The following is a 13,330-nucleotide window of genomic DNA, read 5'->3' as shown; positions in this document are numbered from 1 at the left end:
GGGAATGGTGTACAGGCGAACTCTGTATGTAAGCTGGTTGCAATACAAGTGGTTTTAGTCTGTTGCCATGATGACATTCTTTGACCACAATGTGTTATTTTGTGTGCAGGCAATGAGGTTTTATAGAGGCCATTGATGGAGGAGGTTGGATGGTAATTTATTTGTGGTTGTAAGGTGATGTTTGTGAGAGAGTGCTATTGTGAGGGTGCAAACTAGAGTTGTCCATTGGACCGCTCTGTAAACACTTGGTTAATTGTCCTCTTCGTTGAGTGTTGAATTTCAATTGTGAGTTTTTGCCTGGTTGTTGGTTGGCTTTGTTGTGGTAGCGGTGATTTGCTGTGTCTTAGAGTGCTGCATGTCTGAGCTGTGTGAGGATGCTTCATCTCTTGCTGTAGAGTGTAGGGAATTTATCTGCTGTGAGTGTGCTATCCTAGGGAGTGATTTGTAGTGTCTGTGGAGATGGCTGAGCGGGTAAGACATGGAGCTCCTAGTGTGGTGGGTATCTGACTCAACGATACCTGTAATGTATGCTGGAGAATACTGTAGTCTGCGTTCCATTCACATGAGCATGAACATCCTTCAAAGCAGTGGTTGAATCACTGGATCAGGGTTGCAATCATGTGCTCTAGCCTTAACGACCCTATATTAGTTGCGGAATGTGGGGCCTGGTAACATAATGTATTATTTGTTAGATGGAAACAGTTAAAATAACCCTTTTCATACACAGTGCCTGAGGGAACAGGTTACTGATGTCTGCAAATAAGTTTTGCTTAGTCATATGCTGTCTGCTTCTTAGTTTCAGAGATTGGGCAAATGTCACATGGTCTGGTGGATTTTGGACCATTTCTTTACTATCCAAGCCAAGTCTGTCAATATGTGCCTTGCATAATGTGTATTTTTTCAATTTTAGCTAGTAGTCTGAACAGAAGACAGCTGGCTGAAAATAGTTTAATCGTTGCACATTTGCAAAATTAAAACCTTTGAGCTGTGGCACTGAGCCACAGTAAAGCATTTTAACTAGAGCAGAGGGTGTGCTATCACAAAGTGAGTTTCGCAAGTTGCGATAACTCGAAGGGGCGAGCACTGATAAGAGATTGTAACTGGTATTAGTTACTTTGTGGTAAGCAGAAGCAAAAACAACGTTTTTACGGGACCTACTTCCATCTACCATGGAGAAAAATAAAACCAAGAAATATCAAGCTTCTCACGACTGCTGCAACAGTACTGGCTAACTAGCGGGCAGTTTGTCTCTGCGCAGTCCACAGTTATTCTGACTGGTTACCATTACCTATTTGGCCTAACACAGGGGCCTATTCGGATTGGTAAAAAGAGTGGTCATTGAGATCTGAAATAACAACAATCTGATTGTCCACATTTCCAACCAATGAAAATAGGTCTAACATTAGGAAGATCATCCTGATTGGTTACTAGTATACAATCAGAAGTGCTTTGAGTAGTCTGCATTTCCTAGCGCTAAGTGCTGAGGTATGGGTCGGCGAGGCAGCATAGAGACAAGTAGGCACATACTTCACTCCTTCCTTTAGTTCACCTGTGGAGTGGATTTTTCCAAATTTGCAAAACAAGTTTTATTTCTTGAAGTGGACAACAAAATAGTGTCAATTTTACTTTTTGCTGTCATTTTCTATTCCCTCTTAATCGCTACCCATTTCTGAAGTACATTTGAAGAGATCCCAGTTCACAGACGAACAATGCACTGCTGAAGGAAAAATTGTGCAAAATGAACATACAATGTAATAAAATAATGCTTTTTATTAATAACAATTTACCAACCATTAGATTTTCTAACCAAAAATTCATAATCAGTTTTGTGTACTGTGTTTAACCAGTGAAATGAGAATGACATTTAAGGTGGACCTGTAACCCATCCTGCAGGTGAATCACCATACATTTCCCATCATCGACTGCACCCACCTCTCTCCAGCTATCCCATGTCCAGCAGACTCCATGAAATGGGTTCTATGGCCAACTAATGAGAATAGAAGCCCCCTGTTGCACGCTTTTGATTACCCAACATACATTAAATACGTTGACACGTACTATTCTACGCAGTCAAAAATTTGCAATTTAATTAGTATTCTTTAAACTGAACTTCTTCATTAGTATTCTAGTTGGCCTCCGAAATTATTCCACTGTCCTTGTAGACAAGATTCTTAACTTCTCCTCTGAGACGTTATAGAATCTAGCAAGATGAGTACTCACGTCACCATATTGCCTCTGAGCCAGATGACTCACAGCCAAGAGCAGGACCTTACACAAACTGTTGATACATGTACACAGAAGAATAGAAGCCGAGGCCCATGGCTACCTCTCATTCTTAGATCTGCTCTGACCAGGAGAAGACCATGTCTGGATGCAGCAAAGGACAAAAGGTCAGGCAAAGGGGGCGCCAAGAGGCACAGGAAGGTGCTTCGGTACAACATCCAGGGCATCACCAAGCCTGGTTCTGCCACCTACCGCACCGTGGAGGGGAGAAGCGCATCTCAGGCCTCATCTTTGGGGAGACGTGCATTGTTTTGCCGGAGAACGTGATACGAGACACCATCACATACACCGAGCACGCCAAGAGGAAGGCCGTCACCTTCAGGGATGTAGTGTAAGCCCTTAATGCTAGTGGTCTTTAGACGAAATATCATGTGGATAAGATATTGTGTCAAGAATATCGACAACAAAAATATTGTGAAGATATGTTTCTATACATAAGCAAACTTGTACTATATCTAATTCCACATATATGTACTTTGGCGATATTTATATCTCTTTAAGGTACGTAGATGTGGAGTTAAGAATAGTAAATCTATACTTACCTATTTGCACTTACCTTCTCGGTATATTGGTCCTCGATATTATTGACACGATATTCTGTCTACACAATATTTTTTCTTCCGCTATTGTGTTAGTGATTTAATGCTACTGCGCTACATAAGTAAATCTATCTAAAAGAATTGGCAGTACTGGGTCAGGATAAACGGATTCGACTTTCTTGAGTTTGAATAAACATTTCAATCCTTTAACACAGCAATTAAAAAAAACATTTTAAGGGGTAAACTCCTGTTACAAGGCTAATGATGGGGCGTAACCTAAGTGGCGAGGGGAAGAAATCACAAAGCGCAGATACTGATCAGACAAAGAGACAGATGTCTTGAAACGATCCAAATGTTTTGATAATTTATACATCTGTACTAAAATTCCCAACGATTAGATATGAGATCATTGTGATTGTAAAGTAAGAGAGACACAGATGGCTGAATGCACAGCAACCAAGTAGGAAAATAAGAAAACCTATATCTATTTGGATCATTGCGAATCGAGGCTACACCTGTTTCCTATAACTCTTTAATACTGCATGGTGCTTCCTGACGTCCTGATATCATTCTTGTTTGATTGGTTGGAGTTAGTCCACAAATTTGGGAATAGCTTGATCCTTTAAAGAAGGTCTAAAATAAGATAAAAACAGATAAACCACACCTTATTAAAAGAAAAGAAACTATGGGCTGCCTTAAACATGCTTGTTGACTTCTAATGAGTTATTCCTGTTTCAGTAGAACTGTGGGAGTGGTGACCAGTAGATCCCTACACGTTGACGTTTTCTTACTTTTAACACATAGCTGCTTGGGGTAAAAAGGGCCCCTGAGATGTCTGAAGAAGCACCCTACCATTTCTCCGAAAGGCATAATGTTTGATAAATTTCACACTTTTCCAGCTCCTAGCATTTTAAGCTGACCACACTTGTTTTTGTTGTTTTTTTTTTTTTAGGTAGTGCGCCTAACTATTATCCGAACAGCTTCAGTGGACCCGCGGAACAACCACACGTGAAGATGTGCGTGTACAAAGCCTCAGGAGATGTCAATCGCCACGAGTCAGTAAATGAGGATAACATCACCCAGGTAACTAGGAGAGGTGGGACAGCAAACTCTGAGTAGCTGTCTCATGCTTGTAGTGAAACCACTGCCTCTGGAAAAAAAGACAGGAAAGCGAACCAAGCATCTGAGAAGTTATAGGGACTTTCTGGCTGTGCAATCCATGCATGGAACAGAAATGAGCACACTGTGAGAAAACATCTGGATCTGTTGTAGTTTCTTGTGGGTAGGTGTCTAGTTCTTCTCTAGAATAATCTGACTCAGGATAATATGCAGAGAATGGAGAAATTCGTTTTACCGTGAACGCCTCATCCTGCATATGTTGTGCTAGCCCTATTTTAATTTTCACTTTGTAAGACATTCGTGTCAATTTGGTAGACGTATGCACTTGCAAAAGTACAGGGCCCTGTACATATTGGTACACCATCTTTATAGATACAGTTAAAAAGCACATTAGGGCACATGAAGCCAAATGTACAAACACATTTTCCCATAGACACAGACTTTGATACATCTGGCAAGGTACTTGGTAAAGCAAGGCTCACCGATGTCATTATATGCAGATTGACGTGACCTCTCTGTCAATGGCTCGTGTAATACTATGAATGATGTGATCTTGTGCAAGTGATACCTTTCTGGAATTCTGGTCACAGACCATAGATACCTCTCGTGCCAAATCGCAGTTTGGAAGAGATGCCCTCACCACGCCACTTTGAAAGTAAAGGTTGGATAGACATTGGGAAACCCATTTTAGTAGTCTGTAAACATTAGGGGACTCGTAAAATGGGTATCCTATCTTGGAAACAACTTTTTACAGTAACATTGATTCAGAGTGCGTGCAGCTGCAAAAAGGTTTCTTGCATCTGGCCCTCTGTTACTCTTAATTGCCCTCTAGATTTGCTGCTTTCCATTATGTGGCGCTTCGACTGCTCCTGCGGTGTTGTACTTGAGCTGTGTGTATGAGGGAAGCTGGCACTGCTGCGGTCAGTCCTGAATGTGGGCTTTGCGTGCGACGGGAAATTGGGCTGTGTCAAGGAAGATTTTCGCACTGCTGTCCATACTGTATGGTTCTCTGTGCACGTGGGAAGCTTGGAGTAATTCTGTTTCTGTTATTTGCCATGCTGAGAGAGCATGTGTGCGTGTCTTTGTATTTGTTTGTGTTTGTGTATACTTGTAAAAAGGTATTAGTGCTCCACAAATTCTGTGCCCATTTTGTCAATATAAGGAAGCTTGCTCTGTAGCTGTCCATGCTGTTATTGTTCTGTTTGAGGGAAGTATTGGGAGGGAGCTTGCACTGCAGTTGAATTATTATAGGGTCTTGTATAAAACAATACTACCCACAAGAGTTTCCCAACAGTGAATGAATGAATGAAATCAATTTGGAAGGAATGCAACTACCTAGCAGCACCCTGGTGGTATAGAAACCTCCGTATCCAGGACGATTGGGGGTTACAGCTTGAGCTGGAACAGCTAAGTTTTGATATTTTTCCTGAACGAATTGTGGCATAGAATTCTACCTTTTGAAGGCGAAGTAAGAAAAGGAGCTGCTTCCTATTCTGTTTCTTCTAATTTTGGGATCAAGGAAAATACGCATCTTAGGCCCGCACGCTGCGCCTGTTTTTGTGTGCACGTACAAGTTGGTATGCCATGTTGTGTGTGGGTGATACTTTAACGCTTGGCATGCTTGTCGCTGCACTATAAGTAAAGTTTGCACTGCTTATGCCTGTTCTGTACCTGTCCTGTGTGGGTATTGGCTCCTGTAGGACCAGGTCCTTACTAAGCCGCAGAGGCACTGTCTAGTCTCACAATCTCCCAATAGACGAGAATCAAGACCCTATTCTCATGCTGGTATTACACATATTGATAGAGCGCCAGAATTGGGTAGAGCGGGCTGGTTTCATGATTTCAAGCAGGGAGTGGGAGCCTGTGCTCCTGAGCCATGCTGATATCTCCAAGAAACAGCCTGGAGATAGCCAAGTGCGCATGATGATTTGGCCATCCTAAGACGGCCGGCCAAACCGACATGCGCACTGGCAGTGCTCTGAGCACACCACTCCTCCTGCTGCTGATGGCCCCACCCTCAAGACTTGGCTGCGAATCGTACAAGGAAAATAAAATGATGATAACGCAGTTTTATTGCTTTATTATCATTTTTTCTTACATGTTTTGATCTGCTGGTACCAGCAGTGATGCGATGCTCCTCCGCCATAAAGGAGGCGCTGCCCTGGTGCGTTGGTGATGGAGTGGGATTTCATCCTCATTCTATTTTGCTTTCCTTTCACTCTGTAGGTGCGGAATTTCCTTATGAATGTACTGAAGGAGGACGAACGTAAGCGTCTGTACGCCAACATCGCTGGACACCTGAAGGATGCTCAGCCTTTCATCCAGAAACGAGCTGTAAGTAACGGAGACCTTTTAGCTATGCTCACTCGTCTAGCTAAAACGGACCATGCAAACATCCTGTGGTGCTATGCTTGGGATTAGGAGATGTGAGAGTGAGAGATTTAAAAATTGCAGTGGGGAGAAGGGGTGTAATGTGATCCTACTTTGGGAGCTGTAGGATCCCTAGGTGGAGGAGAGGGTAGGGCAGCATGCAGGGGCTAGAAGGACATTGGCCCTGCAGAGGGCTTGAGTGCACTAAGTGCTGTACAGAATGCACACATAATGGCTGCTGGGCAGATGGAGCGGCTGCAGTGGTGGGCCAGGTCTGTGCGCTGAGCCAGTGAGGTCAGTACACAGGGAGGCGGGGATACACAGAGGGTCTGCAGTGGTGGGCTGGGTCTGTGCGCTGAGTAGTGGGGATTGAGGTGTGGTAGGTAAGAGCAGCACACAGGGAGGCGGGGATACAGTGCTTAATTTGTAAAATATTAAGTGCCAGGGCTCTGACCAGGAGGCCACTGCAGCTTGCACTACCCATCGCCCCTGTCATCGCTGCCAAAACAACTACTAACTATCTCACTCACATGTAAATGCGACGGTTCAGATTATTCTAGGTCCCCAAATCTAAAGGAATGGCTGGGGAGGCAGGTAATTAGCAATTTTAATGTATATTGTTTTCCTAAACAACCACTGTTCAGCTCATCTCTAAATTAGATGAGCAGGGCCACCATGTGGTAGACTGATCTATATAGGGTGTTGACAATTATGTGCAGGTGCTGAGCACCGCAAACCAATTAAGTGCTGCCAGTGCTTAGCACTTGAAAGCACCGGCTCAAATTAAGCACTGGGTTACACACAGGTTCTGCAGTGGGTGTGGTGTACATAGAGGCAAAGCGAGGCAGACGGATGGTCTGTGGGGGCACAAAGGTGAAAGGGCAGAGGAGCTACAGTGGGTAAGGCTGGATGGCACGCAGTGAGGCTGAAGGGGGTGTGGAGCACATGGATTTGGCTGCAGAGCAGGAGGCAGAGGGATCCATAGACAGCCAGGTATGGTATGTCATGTTAATGTTATTTATAAAGGTCAACGATTGCCTGTAGGTGTCTTGGCGCTAAGCACGAGCAAAACCTGCCTCAGCAGTGTCAAAGCCTAGAAGATGTGATTCATGGAGTTAAAAAGCCAGGTTTTCATCGCTTTCCTGAAAGCCAAGAGATTGTTCATATTTATTTTTATGTGTTGAGAAGGCATTCACTGTGCGAGATGCGCTGTGAACGGTGCTTCCCCCTCCCCAGGTGAAGAGTCTAAATTTTGGAACCATTATATTGCTGGTTGTGGAGTACCTTAAGGTTGCAGATCTGAGCCCTTGCCACGTGGCTCTGCAATGTCTCCTCTCTCGAGTGCACGACGAATAAAACATGAAAGATCTAACTGTGAATGGGGGGGGGCTATGTATCGGTCTGAGTATGTTGATTCATTACATTGTGCCTTTAAACATTATTTATGGGCATACATATTGCACGGTCATAAGCATTGCCTTTAGTGTGCAAGTTATCGTTTGCCTGGAAGTTCTGCAAGTATGACTTGTGGTACTAGCGAGTCTGTGAATTTCAGTGGTTTTCCAGTTTAATTCTTAACCATAACTACACTTTAGTTGTGATCTTTGTCTGTAAATTCCCGAGGTTTTCCAAAACATATGAATAGTTATGTCCAAAGCTAACTGAAACGTCAATTGAATGTTTAGTTTTGCAAGTGAATCTGTTTATTTATATTGATAATGTACCATATAAAACAGCCATATTCCACTGTGCGCAGGCTACGTTCAGGCTTTGCACCCAACCCACCATGAACGTTAATCATAGGTTAACATGCTATTGCTCTCACAAACCTGCTTATTTGGGTTGTACTTTTGTGACCTCATTGTAAACAAGCCCGGAGCGCGTATAATTGTATATGTCCAGCTCTTTTCCATGTAAAATGTTTCCAGCTCCTAGTCAGTGAAACAGTTAAGCAACAATCTCTCATAAGCTGCTTATGATCGTGGTAACCTAGCTTTACTCTCGAGCATTACTTTAAATGTATGACTGAATACACTGAATGCAAATAGCGAACTTTTATTGGGTGCTCTTATTTTAATTGGCATGCTATCAATAATCAGATATTGCTACACATCTCGTGGTCTAGCCCATGGGCTGTGCCATTTGTGTTGCACTGAATGTTAACTTTAGATATTCGGTCTGTGATCTTCTTTGTAACATTTTAACGTCTCTCATGTGGTGTTTCTCAGGTGAAATTGTTCATGGATATTCACCCAGACTACGGCAACGGTGTCCAGACCCTGCTGGAGAAACTCAATGCCGAGGGCGGCAAGAAAAAGGTGAACAGAGGAAGATTTTGTTCTCATAGTGCTTTTCTGCTCGGTCATGTAACATGCAGTCATCGGTTCTTCTGTCCCATGACTTTTTCCTCTCCTCTGCGCCCTCCTTGTGTGGTGCCCAGAGAGTCACGAGACGCCTCGCGTGTTACAGCCGCATGCGTTGCACCCATGACCGTCCACTTCTTTTTTTCTATTCGCATAGAGTGGGGTCTAGAGAGATATGAATCTATATTCCCTGAAGCTGAAAATCTGCTCATTCATGACATCAGCTCATGAAAGGGTTGGGGGGAGTCACATCCCCTGGGACGCAAAGGGACCTAGTTTTAACCACATGACCATCTATATCAATACCACTGGGAAAGCCACAAAAAATATTTTAGACGAGTCACATTATAATCCTAATAATATTTCATGGGAAAGTCGGATAGGATAGCTGCTCACCCCCCCCCCCCTTAATTCGCCATTACATTGTGTGTGAATACAACAGGGCAGTTTACAAGTCCCTTACGCTGCCAGTACGTCACTTTTTGTGACTCACAGGCGATGCATTACACTGCTCTATATTTACAAGGACAAATTCACCCTGCGTGGCTTTTCCTGTCCTTGTAAATATGGCTTCTTTACACTCAGCACTTTGCGTGAAACAGGAGTTCCATGGGTGTTGCTGTGGGTGTTCCCATACAACACCCATGGAACCAGACACATTTCCAGATGTATGAGGAGTGGTAAACCTGAAAATACGAGAAATATTACCATTTCTCCTCGTTTTTTTCCTCTATCAATGTGTTCTGCATTCTGCAGCACACGTTGAAAGAGGAAAATGCCTGTAGTGATTGTCTTTGGGCTGGAAGGTGCCCCTTTTTGCACAAAAATCTGCCCATGACGCAGCCAACCTTACACCATGGTGAAAGGGTGCCTGCGCTGGAGCAAGGGAGCTGTTTGTGCGCCAGGAGCACAGGAATGCGACATATCATTGTAAATATATCGCATTCCTGTGCTGCAGCGTGCCACAGCCAAAGGGCCTACGGTACCGCGCTGCGGCACTTTCTTGTAGATATGCCCCAATGTTTCTAGCGAATTTGTTGAAAGGTGTGCGGATGCATTTGATTCTCTCGGTAATCATGTAGGCTGCATTGGGAAAGCCAATAACTTGTTGTTTTCCTCCCCCGTTTAGGCTGCCTGCCACCACAAGAAGTAAACACTTTGTCAAGAGGACCCGCAGGAGCTGTCCCTGAATTGTATGCAGAGGGTCAAAAACCCTGCAAAAGCTTGCACAGATACTCACTACTACACATTTCAGACTAATTATAGGGAATATATTTTACTGTCTAAATGTATGGAGCTGTTTTTGTGGACTACCAGAAGGATGCAAAAGCTGGCAAAGACTAAATTGTCTGCACATTTCAGTAACACCTGAAGTGACTTTATAGTTTTGGCGCAGTGCATAGAGATGGGCTTAACAGTGTTGATGCATACGTTGGAAGATAATTTCTACTGCAGATTTCAGTTAGTCATGTAGATGCTTGTTATTGCAATGTTAGTGGAAGACAAAGCAAATATATCATTTGAATTCAGTCTCGGCAATACATATCCTGTGCGCTCACCCAGTGGGTAGACCGCTGGGATTCTATCAACTATTTTTATAATTAAAGATTTAGCCTTTTTCTGATTGAGCATTTTTACTGTTGCTATGTCTTTCGCTGCCACAGTTTCTTACTATCTTCCTGTGCGAATAGGTGCACTAAATCTTGTACCCACGGCATTTAGGCAGACAATTCTAAAATTGTACTGGATTAGTAAAACCTTTTACTTGTAAAAGTGTTTTTGTTCTAATGTTACCAATAGCGTATAGTTTCCCAGCTTTTACATTATTGTCAACAGAGTTTTAACCTTCAAATCTCTTTTATAGTCTGCCTTCTCCGCGTCCAGCATCTAAAAGTCATGATTCAGAGAGAAACTAAGTGAAGCATTTAAAATTGTATTCATTAGCAATAAAATGATCAAATCGAACTTGTTGGTGCCCATTTTTCTGATTGCTGTGGTGTTTTATTTTATTGGTTGAAAAAAATATTTTGTGTGCCTCTGAGCTAGTTCAGTTCTGTTTCCACACATTAGCCCTATAGATGTACATTGTTGATTCTCAGTGTGAGCCTCTGCGTGCCGGTGCCTATACATGCACCTATTCAGCCTCCCTGCTTATGTGATGGAGTAACCTCCGCTTAGCTGCCAAGTTTTCAGGCAGCTTATGTGACATTTTAATGGTTTTTGTGTATGTACGAGTGACTTTCTACTGACAAATGTGTGACACTGAGTGGTAAATCAATGACAATTGGTGAAAGGGGACATCAAGTGGGTCAAGGAATCCTATAAGTCAGTGGCCTGCATGGTTAGAGAAGAAAGAGCTGGTTAAGCCGACTGTAAGGGCTCACCAATTGTTAAAAACATCAAGTGCCATCGAGCCATACCTGAATGTTGTCACTAACCCAAATCATCGCTTTTTATTACTCCGATTCAGGTTGAACCAATTTCATTTTCTCCTTGCTGGATCTTTGGGGTGGAAAAGGAAGGAAGATTTGGGGATCTGCTCTTGTGATGGCTTTTCTACTAAAGAAACAATACACTTTCCCCCACATGCATCAAGCATTTTTGTAGTCGCAAACGGTGCGATTCCTTAAAATCGGCCGTTTGCGAATGCAAAAGTGCTTTTTGGGATGCATGAAGCAATTTTAGAATTCGTAACATGTTTGCGAGTTCTAAAATTGCGGGTGCTTTTAAGAAGTCGCAGATGTGCGATTTCTTAAAAGCAATGCATCATTATTTTTAAAAGTGAAAATTCGCAAATAGGGTGCCAAATTTACCGAGTGGTTGAACCACTCGGTAAATTTGGAAAAAGTGTTTAAAAAGCTGAAAATGTTTTTTTTTCAACATTCATGTTTCACACACACATGTCCTTAGGACATGTGTGTGTGAAACATGATGCGAAAAATACATTTCAGGGGTGCATGGGGGGGTCCTTTGGACCCCCCCTGCACCCATGAAATTTTTTAAGTGCCACTCGCAATTTGCATTGACTCCTATGGGCCTCTTGGCCCATAGGAATCAATGGGAATTGCGAAAATTAACTTAAGAATTCGGTATTTCTTTGGGATTCGGTAAATTGCGATTTTTTTACCGAATCACAAATGAATACCGAAAATAATGATGCATAGCATTTTGCACTTCTTAATTTGCGATTCCTTATTTTTCGCAAATTAAGAAGTGCAAAATGTCACAATGATGCATGTGGGGGTTTATCTTTTTCTGTGAGCACTTTCTTATTCGGAAACGTTTTATTATTCCTATTTTAAAAGACAAAGGCTTTATGCAAGTTAAACCAGCTCTCCATTATTTGCAGCTGCTCTCGAATGTGTGGGAGATTTTTAATATTGCTAACTTCCTCACTGCGGCAATAAGATTAAAGAACAAAATCAGATGGGAATAGTAATGGTTATGAATTAGCCTAAATTAATTGTAGCCGAGGATGTTTTTAAATGGTAACACGGTTATTTAGGATTTATTTTATATGAAATGATAATAGGTACTGTATGTATTTTTAGCTTGTATATCTTTGTTGTACTTTTATGGCTTTTGTTAAAAACCTTTTCTTGACATGAAATGTTTAGTATACTTTTATGGTTTTTGATAAGAACCGAATACGTATTTTGACTGATTAACTGACTTAATAGTATTTGTGCGCCTCTCAGTGAGTTGTCTGCTATTGTATCCAGATAGATGACACAACAATGAGCATACACCAAATATAAGCCAGACCGTTTGGTGTTGCAAGTACTTGTTAGCAAGGTGAGCTAATAGAAAATAACAATGATTTTATTGTGAACACGTGTAACTGGAAATGTTACAGTTCTGAAAATGTTGCACTTTGAATTAAACATTAATAAGGTCTGTGGAACAGGTATTCATCTTCGATGTTCGAACAACTTTTCCTCTGCAGGGTCTCCGTGTTAGTCACCTGCACCCTTTTTCTCCTCACTCCTTTCTAAAATCCTCCATCTGCAGATCTCATGTCTTCTCCTTCCTTTTTATCCTTCTGCATCTACATTCCTGTGCTGGCTCCTTCACCGCACACCCACCCACTCCCTCCTTCTCTCTCTCCTCACCTGTAAACGCACCATTTTCATTCTCTTTTGCATTCAAATGTGTTAACAACCATGTAAGTCTTTAAAACACTTTCATGGAAAATGGTAAATACAATTGGCACATATGCAACCATCATTCTGTTCTTTTGCAGAGAGGTCAAGGACTGGATGTGCATATAGTCTGAGTACTTTTAGAGCCCAGTACCTGGCACTGTGAGAGACTTGCACTGCCTTTAGTGTCAGCTCCAGAGCTCAGTCATGCTCACCCTCTGCCTGAGCTCTCCCAGACACCGGTGGTCTGCCCAGAATAGATGACATGGTGTCAGGTCTAGGGTTTGAGCTGCTCTTTGACATTACAAGAATGAGGCGTAGGCCACAATGCAAGACCAGCTGCCGGTTGCGCTCTTGGGGGCATATTTATGAGAGTTTTGCGTCAAGCTAGCACCATACAATGTGCTACATGCATGACACAAACCTCTAAGGCAGATTTATGAAGCCACGCAAGGCCACTCTGCATGGCCATTAATGGCTCAAAAAAATCTAGAGTTGGGTAACGCAGCTCAAA

At 42.6% G+C, this 13,330-nt stretch overlaps 1 protein-coding gene across 1 annotated transcript in view; it reads left to right on the top strand.

Annotated features, from left to right (window-relative positions):
- The window catches only part of LOC144826010 (catalase-like), a 101,555-nt gene extending 90,916 nt beyond the window's left edge, over positions 1-10,639 (top strand). Inside the window, exons 10-13 of the mRNA XM_078684249.1 lie at positions 3,775-3,905; positions 6,168-6,275; positions 8,540-8,629; positions 9,804-10,639. Of these exons, the coding sequence (XP_078540375.1) occupies positions 3,775-3,905; positions 6,168-6,275; positions 8,540-8,629; positions 9,804-9,827 (353 nt within the window). The 3' untranslated portion in view covers positions 9,828-10,639. The remainder of the gene's footprint in view (positions 1-3,774; positions 3,906-6,167; positions 6,276-8,539; positions 8,630-9,803) is intronic.
- The last annotated feature ends 2,691 nt before the right edge of the window (positions 10,640-13,330 follow it).

This window comes from Lissotriton helveticus, chromosome 3_2 (assembly GCF_964261635.1).
Source record: "Lissotriton helveticus chromosome 3_2, aLisHel1.1, whole genome shotgun sequence".
Classification (NCBI taxonomy): domain Eukaryota; kingdom Metazoa; phylum Chordata; class Amphibia; order Caudata; family Salamandridae; genus Lissotriton; species Lissotriton helveticus.
This window is presented reverse-complemented; position numbering and strand designations above follow the sequence as displayed.